Below are 24,470 nucleotides of genomic sequence, written 5' to 3' on the forward strand. Positions count from 1 at the left end.
AATCTATTTGAAACCCCACCCCAATATAACCTATTGATTGACTGATTGATCAATATTGAAAAGGTGACATACGTGCTGCGAGAGTCCTTTGAGGGGCATCTGGTTGACACGGAGTATGACGTCACCCACGTTGATGCGTCCACTCTCAGCGGCAGGTTGCCCGGGGAACAACTTCTTGACCCGGACCATGCTGGAGCCGTTACCAGGGCCGTTACCAGTGGTCTGGTCAGGCAGGGTGCCCTCTCTGCTGAAGCTGAACCCTAGGCCTGATGAGTTCTTCAGCAAGGGCACCTCAAATACATTGTCTGGGGGGACAGGAAGACACGAGACAACTTTATTGTCCATCAAAATGTGCATTTTTTTGCAGTCTGGTATTTGACTCCCAACTCTCCCGGACACGACACACAAACGAGAGACTGGTAGAAGCACAGGGTCAGCTGCAGAGCAATGCCCCTGGAGCAAAGTTAGGGTTTAAGTGCCTTGCTCAAGGGCACAACGGCAGTAGGGCACAATGTCTACATTACAAATCAAAGACGAGCAACTGCTGGTGACGTATAAGAAAGCAATGAGTGATGAAGCTGTACTGTACTGGACACTCACCGTCAGTGATGAAGCTGTACTCTGGCTGGGCTTTAGGCTGAGTAGGCTCTGGCGCCTGTTTCTGTTGGTCGTTGGGCACAGAGGGAGGGGTGCACTGAGGCGTCAGGGGGGCGTGGACACGGTCCGCAGGGAGCTGACCCTTCTCTAACAGCAAGTGGACCATCTGAAGAGGGGAGGAGCAGAGGAGAGGGGAGGAGCAGAGGAGAGGGGAGGGGAGGTCCAGAGGAGAGGGTAGGACCAGAGGAGAGGGGATGAGCAGAGGAGAGGGGAGGGGAGGAGCGGAGGAGAGGGGAGGGGAGGAGCGAAGGAGAGGGGAGGAGGAGCGGAGGAGAGGGGAGAGGCGGAGGAGAGGGGAGGAGGAGCGGAGGAGAGGGGAGGAGGAGCGGAGGAGAGGGGAGGAGGAGCGGAGGAGAGGGGAGGAGGAGCGAAGGAGAGGGGAGGAGGAGCGAAGGAGAGGGGAGGAGGAGCGGAAGAGAGGGGAGGAGGAGCGAAGGAGAGGGGAGGAGGAGTGGAGGAGAGGGGAGGAGGAGTGGAGGAGAGGGGAGGAGGAGTGGAGGAGAGGGGAGGAGCGGAGAGTAACACCACTGGTCAGAAAGCACAAGGAGTCTCAAACAGGAGAGAGGACACCAGCCTATATAGTAGATAGATGCTGGAACAGGAGAGAGGACACCAGCCTATATAGTAGATAGATGCTGGAACAGGAGAGAGGACACCAGCCTATATAGTAGATAGATGCTGGAACAGGAGAGAGGACACCAGCCTATATAGTAGATAGATGCTGGAACTTGCTAAACAAGCTAATGGACTAACTGTCTGGATGAATCACACCATAGGTAAGTGGAAATAAGGTAAAACTTATTGAACTATCCCTTTAACAGTGACTGTGTAAGTACTGACCTTTCCAGTATCTCTGAGGGTCTCCACAGCCTGCTTGTGAGTGGCTCCTTCCAGATTCTTCCCATTGACAGCCACCACCCTGTCACCTAGTAACAATAGAGAGAGAGAGACAGGTATTACACTGAGTGTACAAAACATTAGGAACATCTTAATATTGAGTTGCACCCCCCTATAGAAATGTTGCGCTACATCAGCTCATGGGCTCTCATGAAGCGTTTGATTAGATTTCTGATGATATTTCCATTGATGTCAGAGTGATTAGAGATAATAGAGTGCTGAGTACCAGGCAGTTAGCAAGGTTGCTAGGCTACTAATGACCAGCAGCAGCATCACGTTGAATTTGACTGCCTTCATGACTCGTGACTGCCGGTGTGGCGGTAATACGGTCACCGCAACAGCCCTACGCCTGTCACCTACTACCATACCCCGTTCAAAGGCATTTAAATATTTTGTCTTGCCCATTCACCCTCTGAATGGCACACACACACAATCCATGTCTCAATTGTCTCAATGCTTAAAAATCCTTCTTTATCCTGTCTCCTACCCCTTCATCTACACTGATTGAAGTAGAGTTAACAAGTGGCATCAATAAGGGATCAGAGCTTTCACCTGGATTCACCTGGTCAGTCTGTGTCATGGAGAGAGTTGTTCATGTTTTGTAGACTGAGTGTATATAAACACAGTCTGACTCAGAAAACACCAGTCAAGCATCAAGGTGCTGACAACATGATACCACAGCAGGTTTGGTGGGAATCCTCCATGCTGGCCGTAGTCCATCAGGGCAATGTTCAGTAGGAGACACCATAGCACAAGGTTTTGCTACGGAAAACGTAAATCTGTGTTCCTATTGGACAAGTTCAGGTAGTACTCCCAGTTTCTAAATGTTTCAAAATGTTTTCTCTCTACTGATGTGTGTTCTCTGTAGCTCAGCTGGTAGAGCACGGCGCTTGTAACGCCAAGGTAGTGGGTTCGATCCCCGGGACCACCCATACACAAAAATGTATGCACGCATGACTGTAAGTCGCTTTGGATAAAAGCGTCTGCTAAATGGCATATTATTATTTTATTATTATTATTATTCATTAGGTCAACAAATGGAACAACACAGACTGAAACAGGGAGGGGTCTACCTGGACACAATCCAATAAAGAAACCCTCGTTCTAAAATGTTTTGCTACGTTGTGCCTTACTGAACAGGACCCAGGTGCTATAGCTTACCCTTCTGGATCCTTCCGTCCAGTTCTGCAGCTCCTTTCGGGATGATGGCTTTCACATAAACACCTCCATGCTTCACACTGGTATTCACTCCACCCTGAGGAGAACAGGTCATGTTACTACAGTCAACCAGACAGAGTTGGAGTATAATGCTGTATTCCTGTCGATCACGGACTACCTGGCTCTTGTCTACGGGGTTATTATTTATGGTCATATAGTGGGGTTGTATTATAAGTATCAGATTTAGCTAAATGGTGTTGTTAACATGACAGATCGCCATGATAGATCACATGATTAAAGTTTAAAGACCTTGAATAATAATAATAATAATTATTATTATTATAAATAATATGTGCCACAACAGGCATTGTGCTCTTCTTATGAATTTGTATTGGTACTGACTGAATCTCTGGTCTTTGAGTAGATAAGTAAGGTGCCTTAGTGCTTGCCTTATGCAGGAAAGCAGGCTTTTAAATCATCAAGTTTGAGATGATTCAGAGGGGGGAAAAAATCACACTGCTGGTCACTTCTGCAAATCAAAGTGGTCAAGCAGGCAGCGGCACAACATCTAAGCAGGCATTAGTACTACATGATTAATACCACAATTAAAACTGGTGGGTCGTCATAGGGTAAAATTATCCTTCTGTAATCTGTACCTACTGTGGCAGTGTCACCCATTAGTGAATCCTTATCCATTCAAAATGTCTGTGAGAAAATCAGCATGCAAAGAGACGCAAGACAATCTACAAATCCCACAGAGCTTCGAAAGCAGCACAGCTACACGAAACCAGCACATACACTACACACATACACCAGTCACCAGGAAAGAAAAAACCTGAAGAAAACCTTTTCCGAACAGTACCAGAAACAGAACCAGTAACAGAACCAGTAACAGAACCAGTAACAGAACCAGTAACAGTACCGTGACACTTATGCCCAGGCTTCTGTCCTTTTTAGACAGCTCAACGTCAAACAGATCTCCAGGAGAGAGACTACTGACCCCTGGGACATTACCACTTAACCCTCCCATGATGCCGTTGAGGAGAGGAGGAGTTAACTCCTGCAAACAGAGAACATGGCAGTAAATGGAATGTTGGGGTTGTGGCCAGGCATCAGACATGCAGAGAGAATAACAGGAAGTTGTTTTATAGAGGGGAAGGAATTGGTATAGGAAGTATAACATATAGGAAAGGATCAAAAGGATGCAGCCATTCTATAACGCTGTATTGCATTTGTTAAAATTCTAAAATGCAATGACAGGTAGCCATAACATGATTAAGCAAAACATGCAATTAGTTTGTAAAGAACGTCAAGCATTTGAGAGGTCGTTTGTTAACTGCGTGCATCTTTGTAGTGGTACTGTACAGTGTACCTTGGGGACACCTACAAACATATGACTAACTATTAGGGACTGTTTTCCCAGGTAGTTTTCAGGTGATACACAAGATGTTCTCAACATTATTCGCTGTAAATGTTGCTCTTTAATTTAATCTTGTAGCCTACTGACTATCAGACATGTCAAAAGCACCAAAACATCACCAGAGAAAAAACTCTCCATTACAGGTAACTGAAACAGAGCTAGCACCTGTTGAACTCTTGTTGAACACACCAGCCCCTACCTACCTTTTTCAATTTTGGTTTCTCTTGACTACTAGAGTACGTCTCCTCATCCATTTCAGAGTCCCCTCTATCTGAATAGTCCGGGTCTTTAAGGATCTTAGCTTTCCTGGTTTTGGGTGGCAACGCCGGTGGAGCCACTTTGAGGGGGTCGAAGGTCAAGGCGATGTTGATGGTTTGATCCTGGTGATGGAGTATGGATACGGGTACTGAGGCAGCTTCAGTGGGCGGGGTGCGATGGGGTTGGGTGCCGTTGACGGGGGTCTGGAGGGGTGCATTGGTGCTCTCGGTCCTGGAGTCCTGTGACTGGAGGCTGCCCTGGCGTGGGACAGTGGAGACAGACAAGGGGGTGGTGGTGGTGGTGGGGAGAGGAGGGCTGGGGGAGCCTGTTCCTGCTTCCTGTTCCTCAAATGAAGACTCAAAGTCCAGGTCCTGTTGTCTCTGTCTGGAGACCGCCAGAGGAGCCTGGGGTTTATATGGAGCAAACCCTGACGGAGACTCTAGAGGAGACCGAGAGGAATACTGGTTGTGATTGCAATGCTACTGATTATAAAGCGTGACATAGGCACTTATAACACCTCATAAACATCTAGAACTACATTCATAAAGGATACTAGTTATAAGATTGCTCTGCCACTAACTACTACTGCCAGACCTACCACTAAACTCAGCCAGTCAGACATACCACTAAATCACTAAACCTGACCATAACTCTATCCTCCTGATTCCTGCTTACAAGCAAAAACTAAAGCAGGTAGCACCAGTGACTTGGTCAATAAAGAAGTGGTCAGATGACACAGATGCTAAGCTACAGGACTGTTTTGCTAGCACAGACTGGAATATGTTCTGGGATTATTCCGATAGCATTGAGGAGTACACCACATCAGTCACTGGCTTCATCAATAAGTGCATCGATGATGTCGTCCGCACAGTGACCGTTCGTACATATCCCAACCAGAAGCCATGGATTACAGGCAACATCCGCACTGAGCTAAAGGGTAGAGCTGCCGCTTTCAAGGAGCGGGACACTAACCCGGACGCTTATAAAAAAATCCCACTATGCCCTCAGACGAACCATCAAACAGACGAACCATCAAACAGGCAAAGCGTCAATACAGGACTAAGACTGAATCGTACTACACCGGCTCAGACGCTCGTCGGATGTGGCAGGGCTTGCAAACTATAAAGGGAAGCACAGCCGCAAGCTGCCCAGTGACACGAGCCTACCAGACGAGCTAAATTACTTCTATGCTCGCTTCGAGGCAAGCAACACTGAAGCATGCATGAGCGCATCAGCTGTTCTGGACGACTGTGTGATCACGCTCTCCGTAGCCGATGTGAGTAAGACCTTTAAACAGGTCAACATTCACAAGGCTGCAGGGCCAGACGGATTACCAGGACGTGTACTCCGAGCACGCGCTGACCAACTGGCAAGTGTCTTCACTGACATTTTCAACCTGTCCCTGTCTGAGTCTGTAATACCAACATGTTTCAAGCAGACCACCATAGTCCCTGTGCCCAAGAACACTAAGGTAACCTGTCTAAATGACTACAGACCCGTAGCACTCACGTCTGTAGCCATGAAGTGCTTTGAAAGGCTGGTCATGGCTCACATCAACACCATTATCCCAGAAATGTGCATACCACCCCAACAGATCCACAGATGATGCAATCTCTATTGCACTCCACACTGCCCTTTCCCACCTGGACAAAAGGAACACCTACGTGAGAATGCTATTCATTGACTACAGCTCAGCGTTCAACACCAGTGAACGCTCATCACTAAGCTAAGGACCCTGGGACTAAACACCTCCCTCTGCAACTGGATCCTGGACTTCCTGACTGGCCGCCCCCAGGTGATAAGGGTAGGTAACAACACATCTGCCACGCTGATCCTCAACACAGGGACCAATCAGGGGTGCGTGCTCAGTCCCCTCCTGTACTCCCTGTTCACCCATGACTGTATGGCCAGGCACGACTCCAACACCATCATTAAGTTTGCCGACGACACAACAGTGATAGGCCTGATCACCGACGACAACGACGAGACAGCCGTGTGGTGCCAGGACAACAACCTCTCCCTCAACGTGAGCAAGACAAAGGAGATGATCGTGGACTACAAGAAAAAGAAGAGGACCGAGCATGCCCCCATTCTCATCGACGAGGCTGTAGTGGAGCAGGTTGAGAGCTTCAAGTTCCTTGGTGTCCACATCACCAACAAACTATCATGGTCCAAACACACCAAGACAAAGCCCATTTCCCCTCAGGAGACTGAAAAGATTTGGCATGGGTCCTCAGATCCTCAAAAAGTTCTACAGCTTTACCATCGTGAGCATCCTGACTGGTTGCATCACTGCCTGGTATGGCAACTGCTCGGCCTCTGACCGCAAGGCACTACAGAGGGTAGTGCATACGGCCCAGTACATCACTGGGGCCAAGCTCCCTGCCATCCAGGACCTCTATACCAGGCTGTGTCAGAGGAAGGCCCTAACAATTATCAAAGACTCCAGCCACCCTAGTCATAGACTGTTCTCTCTGCTACCGTACGGCAAGCGGTACCGGAGCGCCAAGTCTAGGTCCAAAATACTTCTTAACAGCTTCTACCCCCAAGCCAAAAAAAAATATATATATATATATACTCTGTACCGGTACCCCCATGTATATAGCCTCCCTACTGTTATTTTACTGCTGCTCTTTAATTATTTCTTTTTTATTTTTTACTTATCTATTTTTTACTTAACACTCATCTTTCTTAAAACTGCATTGTTGGTTAAGGGCTTGTAAGTAAGCTATGGTGGAAAAATAACAAGATGATGTTTAATACTGTTTATGCAATAGAATAGGGTTCTTAGAACTCTCGTCTGTGTGAACTGAGAGGAACCTCTGAAGCTGGGCCTGGCAGTTGATTTAGGGACGACTAGGTGATAAAACCAACTGCCACTTTCCATTTCATGATTAATGGTGTGTGAGAGGGAGATGTCTCTGGTCTGACTGAGCCTGCATTTTCATGGACTGAATTGGTGTACCAGGCTCGGGTAATGTTGATAAGAACCTTGTCTTGGGGGCCAAACCCTGGTTTGCATACAATGAGAACAGTCTTCATAGCAGATACTGTCTGCTGTGAATTATTAATTTATTTCATACAAATCCTAACCTTTTGACTCATTCCAAACATCTGCTGTTTGTCATGTAGAGTGAGAGGGGGTATTGTGCTATAAAATATATTTGTATTGTCTGTATGTCAGTGCTCTCCACCTCACTTACTACCTTATTAATACGTTTTGAATAAAGGAATATCTTGATTGGTGATTGACCTTGTCTCTCCTCATTATTGATTAGAATTTCCACAACAAAGCAATTCACTGTAAGGTCTACACCTGTTGTATTCGGCGCATGTGACAAATAAAATTCAGGACAAAGGTACTTTAACTGCTCATAAACATCTATAATAAGTACATAACTACCTCTCTGGGCTGGGAGCTATACATAATGGATCGTGCTGAATTATTTACCGACATTTCTTTATTCCGGTTATTAACTAGTTGACCTGACGTCGGTTCAATTACTTGAATTCCATTTAATGTTTTTTTTTGTCAGCCCAACGCACCGTTTTTCTAGAGAGAATTTAAATGATTCACGAGAGAAATCAAGTCAAGAAATATGTGGGATGCTGTGCTGAAGGGAGTTGTCGTTTTCATTAAGCAAATATTCAACCTAGTTCAGCGCAGAAACGTGGTAATTAACTATAATGACCATAATCCATTGCGCCTTTTTCCCCCGGCTCAGACAGAGGCGGATCAGAGAGGAAGAGGTGAAGCGAGATGTTTCACTCTCGACTAAGCTTGCCGCCTGCCTTCCAGCCTTTGGGACAACAACTCCCATTGTTAGGGCGGAGACATGAGCATCTCATCATTAAATACAGTGCTCTGGATGGATACACTTTTACGCCTGCTACGTTAGGTTAGATACACACAGACCGCATGAGAGAGGAATGTACACAGCGACGAGAGAGAGGGACAGAGACAGTTTGTGAAAGTATACCTTATTTACTTTGAAGAACTAGTAAAATGATTTTGTCAGACAGCTCTGCAGCATAGCTAGACAGGCTAGCTAAATAGGATGACTAAAGACAGGACAGTATGGGGAGCGCATAACGTTAGATGGCCTGGCTGGCTGACTGCTACAGCCTGAGCAGAGATGAGATGATAACTTTAAGGAATGAAAAATAATAAAGTAATCAAATAATAATAATATACACAACTGAAATATTTTATTATTTCATAGTAATTTCTATGGATGTCTACCCAATGTGGACCTGACAGAGACAATGTAATATATTCAATGTTTTGGCAATTGAATGTTCACCATTTTTGTCTTTGGAATTACCATTAAAATCTTTGTAATGTCATTATTTCATTTAATGTTAAAATAAATAAAAACCGAAAACTGTGATTATGTTTTAATAATCGAACTGAAACCGACCTAAAGCACTAATCGCTCAGCACTAATAATGGATTATATAATGCACAACAAAAAGGTGCTTATAACTACTCATAAAAGTCTATAATAACTACATAAATACCTCCATAGAGCATTTCTGTGAACGATACATAATGTACGACATAGCTGCTAATAACTGCCCATAAACATCTATAACTACCTTCATAGAGCCTCTCTTTGGGTTGAGACACCACCAGTGTGATGTCATCGGGGGCGCTCTGCAGGACCTCGATGGCAGCGGAGTGGGGGAGGCCCTCTAGGTTCACCTCATTCACAGAGATTAGACGGTCCCCTGCAGAACACAACACATTCTGATACTGTCACCCACACTGCACATACTGGAGCAATATGGAGTTACCTATTCCACACAATGATGATACGGCTCTCTGAAAGTTACAAAGTAAGGCTTCCTGATGGATGCAAAATACCCTTTTCTGAACCATTTACATACACTATATATCCAAAAGTATGTGGACACCCCTTCAAATTAGTGGATTTGGCCATTTCAGCCAACCCGTTGCTGACAAGTGTATAAAATCGAGCCCACAGCCATGCAATCTCCATAGACAAACATTTGCAGTTGAATGGCCCGTACTGAAGAGCTCAGTGACTTTCAACGTGGCACCGTCACAGGATGCCACCTTCCCAACAAGTCAGTTCGTCAAATTTCGAAACCTGCTAGAGCTGCCCCGGTCAACTGTAAGTGCTGTCATTGTGAAATGGAAATCTCTAGGAGTAACAACGGCTCAGCCGCGAAGTGGTAGGCCACACAAGCTCACAGAACGGGACGAGTGCTGAAGCGCGTGAAAAAAAAATTGCCTGTCCTCGGTTGCAACACTCACTACCGAGATCCAAACTGCCTCTGGAAGCAACGTCAGCACAATAACTGTTTGTCGTAGAGCTTCGTGAATTGGGTTTCCATGGCCAAGCAGCCGCACACAAGCCTAAGATCACCATGCGCAATGCCAAGCGTCGACTGGAGTGGTGTAAAACTCACCACCATTGGACTCTGGAGCAGTGGAAACGCGTTCTTTGGAGTGATGAATCACACTTCACCATCTGGCAGTCCGACGGACGAATCTGAGTTTGGCGGATGCCAGGAGAACCCTACCTGCCCCAATGCATAGTGCCAACTGTAAAGTTTGGTGGAGGAGGAATAATCTGGTCTGGGACTGTCCTTCGTGGTTCGGGCTAGGCTCCCTAGTTCCGTGAAGGGGAATCTTAACGCTACTGCATACAATGACATTCTAGATGATTCTGTGCTTCCAACTTTGTGGCAACAGTTTGGGGAAAGCCCTTTCCTGTTTCAGCATGACAATGACCCCGTGCACAAAGCGAGGTCCATACAGAAATGGTTTGTCGAGATTGGTGTGGAAGAACTTGACTGACCTGCACAGAGCCCTGACCTCAACCCCATCGAACACCTTTGGGATGAATTGGAACGCTGATTGCGAGCCAGGCCTAATCGCCCAACATCAGCGCCCGACCTCACTAATGCTCTTGTGGCTGAATGGAAGCAAGTCCCTGCAGCAATGTTCCAACATCTAGTGGAAAGCCTTCCCAGAAGAGTGGAGGCTGTTATAGCAGCAAAGGGGGGGACCAACTCCATATTAATGCCCATGATTTTGGAATGAGATGTTGGACGAGCAGGTGTCCACATACATTTGGTCATGTAGTGTATCTTACACAAGTAGGAGCAGAACCTTTGGCTTCAAAAATATGTATGGTACAATATATTTTAGACATCAAGTGCATTATCTAAATGATGCTATATTATAATTCTACATTATATTATTATACAATATATAATCATCATCATACAATATATTATTATTATTATTATTATACAATATATTATTATTATTATACAATGCATTGTGTTATTGTTTCTCACTGACCTGGCTTGAGGCAGCCGTTGACATCTGCAGGACCCCCAGGAGTTATGGAGCTGATTAAGGTGCCAAGATCAACAAGACCAGAGTTCTGCCCCCCCCCTACTATCTGAAACCCTGTAGTAGACCGAGACAGACAGCAGGTTAGTATGAACAGATCAACAAGACCAGAGTTCTGCCCCCCCTACTATCTGAAACCCTGTAGTAGACCGAGACAGACAGCAGGTTAGTATGAACAGATCAACAAGACCAGAGTTCTGCCCCCCCCCTACTATCTGAAACCCTGTAGTAGACAGAGACAGACAGCAGGTTAGTATGAACAGATCAACAAGACCAGAGTTCTGCCCCCCCCCTACTATCTGAAACCCTGTAGTAGACCGAGACAGACAGCAGGTTAGTATGAACAGATCAACAAGACCAGAGTTCTACCCCCCCCTACTATCTGAAACCCTGTAGTAGACCGAGACAGACAGCAGGTTAGTATGAACAGATCAACAAGACCAGAGTTCTACCCCCCCTACTATCTGAAACCCTGTAGTACAGTGCTTCTCAACTGGTAAGACGCGACCCAAATTTGGTTTTGAATGGGTCGCAGGTGGGTCGCAGGTGGGTCGCAGGTGTCTTGAGTAAAAAAAAAAAGAAAAGAAAAAAGACTCCAGTCTGAACGACTTAAACCAGGTAGAAGGTGCGTAGAAATTATAATGAACTTAATTTTTTTTTAAATAGTTACATCTCTGAAAATGTTTCTTCAATCACAGTATTTTTAATATAGAGCTATTAGCAGTGTTATTTTGGTTGATTTTGGAGTCCCAAGCCAGGGAGTTTATTCACATTCTTCATCTAGACCATGGGCTACATTTCATTGACAATGAAAGAGGTGGGAATGTTGTTCCCTTGTATAATTGCTACATTTACTATCAATATAGCAGTTAAAATAGTTTTCCAGATAGTATTTTTTTGCGATTATTTTTCCGTGATGCGAGTATTGGATCGCGACTGAGACAACCTTGTTCAATTTGGGTCCCGAGGCAAAAACCTGCCGAGAACCACTGCCGTAGTCGAAAAACAGACAGCAGGTTAGGATGAACATGAATCAATGCCCTGGAAATCTCTACGATAAATGTGCCAACCACCAGATTACGAGACTTATAAAAAGAAACCATAAAATGTCTTCCATCACTACCACTAAAGTCCTATCGCTGTAGCCCAGTCGTGTTTCCCTCCATGTTGGAGGTCCGTCCATCACAGCTACATGTTGTGGAGTGATAGCTAGCAGCACTAAATGAGGCTGTTTTTGGTCTGACAGTCTTAGTGCACTTCTATGCAGGTTGCCTGTTCTAGATCTGACAACCCTTCTGAGAGCCCTGGGACTAACCGCCATTTATCAGTGTCTTTGTATCAACTCGGCATTCTCTATTCCCGTTTCCATGGATCTATTGCTTCCCAATCTGTCAAACCCGTCCTGACAATCCAAGCTACACCGGAGTAAGAGAGGAACTCACCCAGGCCAGACTTCACATCTTTCTTCAGATTGACCGTGGTAATCTCTCTCTCTGGGGAAGGCAAGGCATTCAGCTTTGTCTTCAGGGAATCTTGGTAAAACACAATCCAAGGAGAACCATTTAGTTAGCTCTACAGAAGTATATAGAGCTACAAAAAAAAAAAAAAACGACATCATGCATGTGGTACGAAAACGTCCCACTACTGTAAGTCGCTCTGGATAAGAGTGTCTGCTAAATTACTAAAATGGTACTCAGGACTCTAAAGCGTGACCAATCTGGTCGCATATGCAACATAATATTTTGCTGTGCGACCATGAGTTATATTTTGGGAGCACTGTGCGACTTTGGAAAAAAAATCTCCCAGATAATAACAAATCTGGTCAAAAGATCTGACCCATATTACCGGCGCAACATTTGTTGCTTCCTATAGCAGACGTTCATGTCATGGGCCGCTCCAAAACTACTCTCGCGTTGACATCGTTAACCATTTGTTTACACTTAGTTCACTCGTGTTACTTCATTGCTGGCTAACAACCTGGTAACTTTACCAGTACAACACCAGTGCCCGGCGCACAGAAATAAAGGAAGGGGGATATCTTCTTCAGCAGATCAATGATCACAGCAATGAATGAATGAATCTCTTGCATGTCATCATCACAAACCTGACCTTTTTTTAAAAGAGAAAGTGTACAATTTTCAATGTAATGCATCTCAATAGGAAAATAGTGCTTTTACACAATGTAGAAACCTTATACTCCACAAACGACTTTGTAATTTCAATGAAAGGTATGTAAACATTTTAGCTTTTATAATAACCAAATGTACAGTGTCTTCAGAAAGTAGTCATAACCCCTTGACTTATTCCACATAAAAAAAAAAAAAAAAACAGAATTCCACTTTGACATTATGGGGTATTGTGTGTAGATCAGTGACACAAAATCTCAATTTAAATAAATTTTAAATTCAGGCTGTAACACAACAAAATGTGGACAAAGTCCAGGGTGGTGAATACTTCCTGAAGACACTGTAGATACAGTGTTACATATTAGTTTCTAGGGCACAACATGTACTTCAAAAGTAGCTAGAATTCATAAAGGCCCAACATAGGCTGTATCTCAATCAATTAAAACAAAAACCTCCTACTTTTTTTAATTTAGAGCCCTGGTGGTACTGAATGAGTTTTGTAAAGGGGATATATTTCAACATTTGAGAGTACATTTAAACAGTACCACTATCAAAGCAACATATCAAGGTTGTATTAAAGTTCACTGAGGATTTTCTAGGCTGTCCCACTGACCATAACACATTCAATAATAAGAAGCTTATTGCAGGAACCACACTATGGTGAGCACATCACCCTGCAGGATAATTGACTTTCATGGTTAAATACATTAGCAAAGTGTGAATGGACAGCATTATCTGTGTGTGTGTGTGTGTGTGTATGTATTATCTCTGGTCTATCACAGAGACTGATGCATTACATTGCTCTGCTCTCTAAGCAACTGGGAGCAGCCTGCACCTATAACATAGGGAAGAGGTTTAAACAGGCTGACAGCTTTAGCATATCTATCTATATACCACTGCTATCCAGCACAACAGAAGCAGTGTGTGTGTGTGTGTGTGTTGGCCAGGGGCTAATGGGGGCTAACACACAGGCTAAGCTAGGGTAAAAGGGAAGGTCATGATACATTCTTGTGCCAAGCATGATGCTATTAAACTGGGGAGACCTAGTCTAATTTAGTGCACTATATAGGGAATAGGGTGCCATTTTGGCCACACATGGGGAACAGAAGCCAGAGTTATGTAACTCTACCAACGAGACTTAGTGTTGTTGCAGTTACATACCCCTATATAACTGAGGCTAAAGGCAGCTAAAAAAGACACTCACTAGACCGATGACTGTGTCCCAAATGGCACCCTATTCCCTTTATAGTGCACTACTTATAAGTAGTAAAGGGAATAGGGTATTAGTGCACTATAAAGGGAATAGTATATTAGTGCACTATAAAGGGAATAGGGTATTAGTGCACTAAAGGGAATAGGGTATTAGTGCACTATAAAGGGAATAGGGTATTAGTGCACTATAAAGGGAATAGGGTATTAGTGCACTATAAAGGGAATAGGGTATTAGTGCACTATAAAGAATAATAGGGTATTAGTGCACTATAAAGGTAATAGGGTATTAGTGCACTATAAAGGCAATAGGGTATTAGTGCACTATAAAAATAATAGGGTATTAGTGCACTATAAAGGTAATAGGGTATTAGTGCACTATAAAGGCAATAGGGTACCATTTAGGATGAAAACAATAGCTTGTTGAGAATGAGACCGAGCCCAAGGAGAACCTACTGTTGACACTAGTCAGAGAGGCAGGTGCTGAGGGCAGACCAGAGCTGTGCATGCTCACACCTGGAATGAGAACAAACAAGTATTGTATGTATGTCTGCCTGAACACAAGAAAAATCATGACATGGTTTCTAGACATAATACATGGCGTTGGACAATGCCAACACAGTTCACACAGCCAGACACTGTTGGCACTGTCAAAGCCAACAACAGACAACAGAAAGATGAGCACAGCATGTCTCATAGCAGCCAGGAAAAAGACAAGACCCTGACCTACGACATAAGCATGTCCCGTCTCTTCGATGGAGGAGGAGTCAGACTCTTTCTGGAAGCTCTTAAGGCTCCAGGCGGGGCTGCCGTGCGACGCTGAGGAGCCAAACCCTCTGTTGAGGAGAGAGAGAGAGACAGAGACAGAGAGAGAGAGAGACAGAGACAGAAAAAGGAAGGAGAAAGAACATTAACACCCTCTACAGAGTATGATATTTTTGTTATCATTCAATCTGGGGGTGTTAAACTGGTCTGGGACAGCCCAAACTACACCGCTGTATTAGAAGAGATAGAATAAAGTCCATATTCAGATGTAGTTAGCAATCCGGCTGGAAGCAAAAAACAAATCAAAAACAGAGACTGTGGCTGAATACATCAAACCCCTTCACTAATTAACATTATGTTAATATGAAGCCCGTTTTTCTGTTCTAGTTCATGGGCCTTTTAAAGTATGCAGAAGGCCGTTCCATTCCAAAAAGCCCCAAACTAAATCTGGTGGGAGGAAGAGATGAGGGAAGAGATACAACAAGACAGAGAGTACTGTCAACTCAGCACTGAACCAGGAGGAAGAGGTGAGGGAAGACAGAGAGTACTGTCAACTCAGCACTGAACCAGGAGGAAGAGGTGAGGGAAGACAGAGAGTACTGTCAACTCAGCACTGAACCAGGAGGAAGAGGTGAGGGAAGACAGAGAGTACTGTCAACTCAGCACTGAACCAGGAGGAAGAGATGAGGGAAGACAGAGAGTACTGTCAACTCAGCACTGAACCAGGAGGAAGAGATGAGGGAAGACAGAGAGTACTGTCAACTCAGCACTGAACCAGGAGGAAGAGGTGAGGGAAGACAGAGAGTACTGTCAACTCAGCACTGAACCAGGAGGAAGAGGTGAGGGAAGACAGAGAGTACTGTCAACTCAGCACTGAACCAGGAGGAAGAGATGAGGGAAGACAGAGAGTACTGTCAACTCAGCACTGAACCAGGAGGAAGAGATGAGGGAAGACAGAGAGTACTGTCAACTCAGCACTGAACCAGGAGGAAGAGATGAGGGAAGACAGAGAGTACTGTCAACTCAGCACTGAACCAGGAGGAAGAGATGAGGGAAGACAGAGAGTACTGTCAACTCAGCACTGAACCAGGAGGAAGAGATGAGGGAAGACAGAGAGTACTGTCAACTCAGCACTGAACCAGGAGGAAGAGGTGAGGGAAGACAGAGAGTACTGTCAACTCAGCACTGAACCAGGAGGAAGAGGTGAGGGAAGACAGAGAGTACTGTCAACTCAGCACTGAACCAGGAGGAAGAGATGAGGGAAGACAGAGAGTACTGTCAACTCAGCACTGAACCAGGAGGAAGAGATGAGGGAAGACAGAGAGTACTGTCAACTCAGCACTGAACCAGGAGGAAGAGATGAGGGAAGACAGAGAGTACTGTCAACTCAGCACTGAACCAGGAGGAAGAGATGAGGGAAGACAGAGAGTACTGTCAACTCAGCACTGAACCAGGAGGAAGAGATGAGGGAAGACAGAGAGTACTGTCAACTCAGCACTGAACCAGGAGGAAGAGGTGAGGGAAGACAGAGAGTACTGTCAACTCAGCACTGAACCAGGAGGAAGAGGTGAGGGAAGACAGAGAGTACTGTCAACTCAGCACTGAACCAGGAGGAAGAGATGAGGGAAGACAGAGAGTACTGTCAACTCAGCACTGAACCAGGAGGAAGAGGTGAGGGAAGACAGAGAGTACTGTCAACTCAGCACTGAACCAGGAGGAAGAGGTGAGGGGAAGACAGAGAGTACTGTCAACTCAGCACTGAACCAGGAGGAAGAGGTGAGGGAAGACAGAGAGTACTGTCAACTCAGCACTGAACCAGGAGGAAGAGGTGAGGGAAGACAGAGAGTACTGTCAACTCAGCACTGAACCAGGAGGAAGAGGTGAGGGAAGACAGAGAGTACTGTCAACTCAGCACTGAACCAGGAGGAAGAGATGAGGGAAGACTGAGAGTACTGTCAACTCAGCACTGAACCAGGAGGAAGAGATGAGGGAAGACAGAGAGTACTGTCAACTCAGCACTGAACCAGGAGGAAGAGGTGAGGGAAGACAGAGAGTACTGTCAACTCAGCACTGAACCAGGAGGAAGAGATGAGGGAAGACAGAGAGTACTGTCAACTCAGCACTGAACCAGGAGGAAGAGGTGAGGGAAGACAGAGAGTACTGTCAACTCAGCACTGAACCAGACAGGCTGGCAGGCAGACAGGCAGACAGGCAGGCAGGCAGGCAGGCAGGCAGACAGGCAGACAGGCAGGCAGACAGGCAGACAGGCAGGCAGGCAGGCAGGCAGGCCCTCCCCTCCCCTAGAGGGCTAATTAAAGGCATGACTAGACAAAGACTAGAACACTCAGTGATCCACAGACAGAGGAATGAAGAGCCATTACACAGTAATGAGTCTGCTGTGGTGCTGAAGGTGGCAACCCCTGCCTTGCCCTGTACTACGATCAGCTCAGTCAGGACTACGAAGCACGTGACAAATCAAATGTGATGATTTGATTAGACCCAAACATGCCATACAGTAATCCATCTTCCAAATCAATATCAGGGCTAGTTTTTTGGATTATCGGATGGTCCCTCCATTTACTAAAGAGGCTTAGGTGAGCACTTAGGGGATAGGTGACTCACATGTCCTGCTGGTGAGCTACAGAGATGGAGTCTGTGTCCGAGCTGGCTCGGTGGTGGGAGTCCAGGAGCTGGGCGTGGTTCACAGCAGACTGGGACTGGCTGTTGAAGGGGACCGCACGGTGCTCTGGAGATTCAGGCACCTGGATAGAGCCATAAATAGATAGATAAATACTTGAATAGCAGTATCCGCTTGGATGGAACTTTATTAATTGTAACGTCATACAGCAGCAGACCAAAAACACGCACAACAAAAATAAAAGACAAAGTCAGGAGCCATAAAAAGCGGCATAGACCTCCGTAACATAGCATGACTAAATAGCATCATACCTGGCCCAGGTTGTGGTGTGATCTGCTCATCATTAGCCGGGCATTGGAGGGGTGGTGGTGGTGGTAGGGGCCGAGGCCAGAGTTCAACCCAGGGAAGAGCACCTCCTCCTGGGCATGGAACCGGCTGCCAGGGGCCTTGTTCAGTGCCACCTGAGGTAACAATAAGCTTTTGCTATTGTTTTTTTTCCCCACAAAAATGGATGCAATTAAAACTACACACCACAAAGGACATAGAGGACTGGGGATTGGGACCAGGGATTTCAAAAGATGTAAAACATCACTTACCTCTGAGTAGGAGATCCTCTTCAGGTCTGAGTCTGAGTGGGCGGAACGGGCTGAGGAGCTAGGAGTCAGGCTGGCAGAGCTCACTGCCCTCCCGATCCCCTCCACCCCCCCCTGGCCCAGAGAGTACTGCAGGAGGCTCAGTGGAGAGTTCTCTGTGGAACAGGGAGAAGTACCGGAGAGGACATTATCAGCGGGTCTTAAACCCAATTGACAAATCTTATCCAATAATTAATATAACTGAAGTGTAAAAATAAAAAGTCAAGTGTTAGTAAAACGACTGTCTCCAGCCCATAATTAGGTCTAATCAGAATCAGTTCAGGTTTTCTATTGTTTAAGATCATGTGACAAAGCTCATGTCGACATGCTGTAGTTATTTCACCATCTCCCTCTGTCTCACCCAAGTCCTGCAGCTCCTGGTTGTTCTGTCGGGCCTTCATCTGCAGGTGGAACTTGTGCTGAGCAGAGCAGAGGTGTAGCAGGTACTGACAGGTCTTGTTGCTGTCTGTCTGGAATAGGTGTTTGATCCCGTCTGATGTGTTCTGAAGACAGATCTTCTTCTTCTGCAGAGAAACAGCAGGATCAGAAAAGTGAGTGAGAGAAAAGGATAAAAGTGAGTGAGAGAAATGTTGAATAGCAGCAGAAAGCAGGGCATGATTTAAAATGCAGTGAGTGAGAGAAATACACCCGACAGAATAAACAGCATACAAATGAGTGAGAGAAATATTACAAAGCAATGCAGAGTAACAGGGGACACTAAACTAGGACTAGGGAACCCATACTTCAAATCTAAGACTTCAGAGAGCCATGCACTTACTGTGAAAGAGATCTTCTTGGTTTCTCTCCAGGGGAACCTTAGTACCGGGGTTCTGTTTCCATTCAGGACCTCAAAGATGAGGACACCCTTGGAGAAGACCCCGAGCATGATACCTGTCTGGGACCGCTTCTCAGGGAGGACGCGGTGGAAGTGAACCCCGTACTCTGTCAGCCTCTGGCTCTCCTTCAGGAGAAAACACAGGATAAAAGGAGTTTAACTCAAGACAGGGATCGATCACAATCACAATCATCATCTTATCAGCAAAAAAAAGTTTCCACCCCCTTGATATTACAGCATCTTTATGTCATTTGACGTAGTAGCACAGTCACGCCACCTTGAAGCCTGGTCCCAGATCTGTTATCAAGTTGGCAAGACAGAACAAACAGATCTGGGACCATCTTGGCCCTTACCTTGAGGAACTCAAACTCAGTCTCTGTCTCTGTGGCTCCATAGTATGTGCTGTGTAGTTTCAGCAGTTCTTCCTTGATGGAGCTCTGGTCAATATTATCCAGCGCAGAGGCAGACATGTAATGTTCCAGTCTGAAGTACGTTTTTCCATGGAGCTAGAAGAAACAGATGGTATAATTGTAGCCCTCACATAGGGTTGGTCGGCTTCCTGGTTCCAGATTAGGCCTACTCCCGAACTAAAAGGCATGTTCAATGGAGAGTCTCAACTGAAAGCACTTTTTAGTCCAGGAATGGCTTAATATGGTCTTGGAAACCACCCCATTATGTAAATGTAGTAAACAATGTATAATAACTATACTACTACTGTAGAGGATGGATAACTACCTCTGCCTGGTAGTCGCCAAACTCTGCCTGAAGAGCCAGAGATGCCAGGAGCATGGCATTCTCCATGTCACAGCACACCCTCTCCTCCAAGATATCCTTCCTCAGCTGCAAGTAGTACTGATGTTTTGTCATGGTGTGCCTGGAGTGGAGCACAGTATTGATACTTTATTCTGAAGTAGGCTATTGTTGTTTAACTAAGGGCTAGTTTCACTTCAGCTAAAAGGCTCAGAGTAGCCTGGTCCCAGATCGGTTTGTGATGTATAGTCCTATTGGTTGTTGCCGTGCTTGGCACAGATCTGGGACCAGGGTCCATATTAATGGTTGTTGCCGTGCCTGGCACAGATCTGGGACCAGGGTCCATATACAGTGGGGAAAAAAAGTATTTAGTCAGCCACCAATTGTGCAAGTTCTCCCACTTAAAAAGATGAGAGAGGCCTGTAATTTTCATCATAGGTACACGTCAACTATGACAGACAAATTGAGAAAGAAAAATCCAGAAAATCACATTGTAGGATTTTTAATGAATTTATTTGCAAATGATGGTGGAAAATAAGTATTTGGTCACCTACAAACAAGCAAGATTTCTGGCTCTCACAGACCTGTAACTTCTTCTTTAAGAGGCTCCTCTGTCCTCCACTCGTTACCTGTATTAATGGCACCTGTTTGAACTTGTTTTCAGTATAAAAGACACCTATCCACAACCTCAAACAGTCACACTCCAAACTCCACTATGGCCAAGACCAAAGAGCTGTCAAAGGACACCAGAAGCAAAATTGTAGACCTGCACCAGGCTGGGAAGACTGAATCTGCAATAGATAAGTAGCTTGGTTTGAAGTAATCAACTGTGGGAGCAATTATTAGGAAATGGAAGACATACAAGACCACTGATAATCTCCCTCGATCTGGGGCTCCACGCAAGATCTCACCCCGTGGGGTCAAAATGATCACAAGAACGGTGAGCAAAAATCCCAGAACCACACGGGGGGACCTAGTGAATGACCTGCAGAGAGCTGGGACCAAAGTAACAAAGCCTACCATCAGTAACACACTACGCCGCCAGGGACTCAAATCCTGCAGTGCGAGACGTGTCCCCCTGCTTAAGCCAGTACATGTCCAGGCCCGTCTGAAGTTTGCTAGATTGCATTTGGATGATCCAGAAGAGGATTGGGAGAATGTCATATGGTCAGATGAAACCAAAATATAACTTTTTGGTAAAAACTCAACTCAGTCGTGTTTGGAGGACAAAGAATGCTGAGTTGCATCCAAAGAACACCATACCTACTGTGAAGCATGGGGGTGGAAACATCATGCTTTGGGGCTGTTTTTCTGCAAAGGGACCAGGACGACTGATCCGTGTAAAGGAAAGAATGAATGGGGCCATGTATCGTGAGATTTTGAGTGAAAACCTCCTTCCATCAGCAAGGGCATTGAAGATGAAACGTGGCTGGGTCTTTCAGCATGACAATGATCCCAAACACACCGCCCGGGCAACGAAGGAGTGGCTTCGTAAGAAGCATTTCAAGGTCCTGGAGTGGCCTAGCCAGTCTCCAGATCTCAACCCCATAGAACATCTTTGGAGGGAGTTGAAAGTCCGTGTTGCCAGCGACAGCCCCAAAACATCACTGCTCTAGAGGAGATCTGCATGGAGGAATGGGCCAAAATACCAGCAACAGTGTGTGAAAACCTTGTTAAGACTTACAGAAAACGTTTGACCTGTGTCATTGCCAACAAAGGGTATATAACAAAGTATTGAGAAACTTTTGTTATTGACCAAATACTTATTTTCCACCATAATTTGCAAATACATTCATAAAAAATCCTACAATGTGATTTTATGTATATTTTTTTCTCATTTTGTCTGTCATAGTTGACGTGTACCTATGATGAAAATTACAGGCCTCTCTCATCTTTTTAAGTGGGAGAACTTGCACAATTGGTGGCTGACTAAATACTTTTTTCCCCCACTGTATTCATAAAGAATTTTAGAGTAGGAGTGCGGATCTAGGATATATACATTTACCTCTGGAATTCATCCATATAAACGTATTCATTATGATCAAATATAATAATAATAATAATAATAATAATAATAATAATAAATCTGCCATTTATCAGACGCTTTTATCCAAAGCGACCTACAGTCATGCGTGCATACATTTTACATACGGGTGGTCCCGGGAATCGAACCAACTACCCTGGCATTACAACTGCCATGCTCTACCAGCTGAGCTACAGAAGATAAAGGCAAAAGCGATCCTTGATCATCACTCATCACTCTGAGAAGCTTTTTGAATATTCCCACGGTCTTACTGTATGAGGTTGACGTCATCCAGAAAGAACTTGATGCGTAGGAACAGGTTAAACTGGACGTCTGGTTTCTTCTTCTTGGGTTCTTCCTTCCACCCCTCAGGAGCAACTTTGGACAGCTTGGCATCGGGATCAATGAAGAAGAACTCATTGTCTACATAAAGACACAGAGGGAGGTGAGAAGGGGGAGGGAGCAGAGAGAGGAGGGGGAGAGAGGAAGCAGGTAGAGGAGGAGGAGAGAGGGAGAGGGAGGAGGGATGGAGGAGAGAGGGAGAGGAGGGAGGGAGGGAGGAGAGAGGGAGGGGAGAGGGAGAGGAGGGAGGGAGGGAGGAGAGAGAGGAGGGAGGGAGGGAGGAGAGACGGAGGGGAGAGGGAGAGAGGGAGGGAGGGAGGAGAGACGGAGGGGAGAGGGAGAGAGGGAGGGAGGGAGAGATAGAGTGATAACATAGGAATAAATCAGCATGAGCTGGACACTTGCACAGACACACTGAAAATAACTAAGAAACTTGAAATCAACAAGTGTCTGGATGTTGGTTTATATGGGACAGCAGGAGGGCAGAAGAGTGCACACCCAGCAGGGGCGGATTGGTTATATGGCATTTCTGGCAAACACCAGATGGGCTGGACCATTTTATTGTTGGGTGGGCTGGTCGAAATTGGACACACACAAAAGAATAACAACAACAAATTCTCTGTTATAATCATGTATAATGATCCTTTGGCTGATCAGTGGGCAACAGCCGCCCCCCTACCAAGATGGGCCGGCCCGGTCTTCTGATAGGCTGAGCTGAGGTCACACAAACTCACATTCAAAGTCAAACGCAGCATCAGCAAAGAGACCTGCTCCGACTCATCAGTTTGACAGCCAAGAACATGGATGGTAAAAAACGATAAGGGTGCCTATAAACGTAGAAAGGTCACCTCACTCAAAACTTGCTGTTTTTTGGGGGGGGGCTAAAAGCATAATTTCTTCAAACAGTAAAGTGCATTATCATCCATGATTCCTGTAATAAAAGTGTCTTCCCAGCCCCTGTGCTGTCGTCTGCTGCTGTGATGAGTGAGCCACTCTCCTCTCCCCGCATGCGCTCCAGAGAAAAATGCGTTCTGATCATATAACGTTTCAAAATGCAATTGTGGGAAAAGTTGGCGGCGCGCGCAGGGATGTGGCCTTGTGTGGTTAAAATGCCATGGCCGAATTCTTGTCCCAGTCTGCCCCTGACAACCAGACACACACACACAGGATGAACCGTCTCCTCCCATACCGTACCTGTGAGGCAGGCAAGGCCAAAGAGGTGGTGTTCCACAAGTCCAATGTGAGCCACCACCATGTCCAACACGTCCTTACACACAGCCTTGATGTCACAGCTCAGCTCCAGCTTCTGGCCGTTCAGCAGAACCACCCCCACCTTCCTCTGGACCTCATCCAGCTTCCCACGCTTGTTCTGAGAGCGAGAGAGAGAGAGGGGTAATAGAGGGTGAGAGATGGGACATTGTACTGACCAGGAGAGGTCCATTACACTGTACTGACCAGGAGAGGTCCATTACACTGTACTGACCAGGAGAGGTCCATTACACTGTACTGACCAGGAGAGGTCCATTACACTGTACTGACCAGGAGAGGTCCATTACACTGTACTGACCAGGAGAGGTCCATTACACTGTACTGACCAGGAGAGGTCCATTACACTGTACTGACCAGGAGAGGTCCATTACACTGTACTGACCAGGAGAGGTCCATTACACTGTACTGACCAGGAGAGGTCCATTACACTGTACTGACCAGGAGAGATCCATTACACTGTACTGACCAGGAGAGATCCATTACACTGTACTGACCAGGAGAGGTCCATTACACTGTACTGACCAGGAGAGGTCCATTACACTGTACTGACCAGGGGAGATCCATTACACTGTACTGACCAGGAGAGGTCCATTACACTGTACTGACCAGGAGAGGTCCATTACACTGTACTGACCAGGAGAGGTCCATTACACTGTACTGACCAGGAGAGATCCATTACACTGTACTGACCAGGAGAGGTCCATTACACTGTACTGACCAGGAGAGATCCATTACACTGTACTGACCAGGAGAGATCCATTACACTGTACTGACCAGGAGAGATCCATTACACTGTACTGACCAGGAGAGGTCCATTACACTGTACTGACCAGGAGAGGTCCATTACACTGTACTGACCAGGAGAGATCCATTACACTGTACTGACCAGGAGAGATCCATTACACTGTACTGACCAGGAGAGGTCCATTACACTGTACTGACCAGGAGAGGTCCATTACACTGTACTGACCAGGAGTGATCCATTACATTGTACTGACCACCAGACCTGGGATCTCTCCTCTCTAGAGCGGGGTTAAAATAGGATGTGGTGGGGTTTTTTTTTATAGTTTGAGAGAGTTTGATTGAGCATGCCTGGAGCT

General features: G+C 45.8%; 1 protein-coding gene across 3 annotated transcripts in view; it reads right to left on the reverse strand.

The window, feature by feature from the left end:
• ptpn13 (protein tyrosine phosphatase non-receptor type 13) overlaps positions 1-24,470 on the reverse strand; it is a 145,976-nt gene that overhangs the window by 13,288 nt on the left and 108,218 nt on the right. The window contains exons 12-31 of one of the 3 annotated variants that reach the window (XM_041885336.2): positions 23,296-23,470; positions 22,032-22,182; positions 19,722-19,860; positions 19,340-19,492; positions 18,930-19,112; positions 18,513-18,675; positions 18,116-18,267; positions 17,831-17,980; positions 17,504-17,643; positions 14,843-14,952; positions 14,573-14,632; positions 12,224-12,313; positions 10,728-10,838; positions 8,990-9,121; positions 4,336-4,829; positions 3,635-3,772; positions 2,716-2,809; positions 1,498-1,583; positions 601-763; positions 73-305 (exon numbers count right to left, since the gene is read on the reverse strand). In XM_041885336.2, the coding sequence (XP_041741270.1) occupies positions 73-305; positions 601-763; positions 1,498-1,583; positions 2,716-2,809; positions 3,635-3,772; positions 4,336-4,829; positions 8,990-9,121; positions 10,728-10,838; positions 12,224-12,313; positions 14,573-14,632; positions 14,843-14,952; positions 17,504-17,643; positions 17,831-17,980; positions 18,116-18,267; positions 18,513-18,675; positions 18,930-19,112; positions 19,340-19,492; positions 19,722-19,860; positions 22,032-22,182; positions 23,296-23,470 (3,117 nt within the window). The remainder of the gene's footprint in view (positions 1-72; positions 306-600; positions 764-1,497; positions 1,584-2,715; positions 2,810-3,634; positions 3,773-4,335; positions 4,830-8,989; positions 9,122-10,727; positions 10,839-12,223; positions 12,314-14,572; positions 14,633-14,842; positions 14,953-17,503; positions 17,644-17,830; positions 17,981-18,115; positions 18,268-18,512; positions 18,676-18,929; positions 19,113-19,339; positions 19,493-19,721; positions 19,861-22,031; positions 22,183-23,295; positions 23,471-24,470) is intronic. The other 2 variants (XM_041885337.2, XM_041885338.2) reach the window with 2 other exon arrangements.

The sequence above is a fragment of the Coregonus clupeaformis genome, chromosome 9 (assembly GCF_020615455.1).
Source record: "Coregonus clupeaformis isolate EN_2021a chromosome 9, ASM2061545v1, whole genome shotgun sequence".
NCBI lineage: Eukaryota > Metazoa > Chordata > Actinopteri > Salmoniformes > Salmonidae > Coregonus > Coregonus clupeaformis.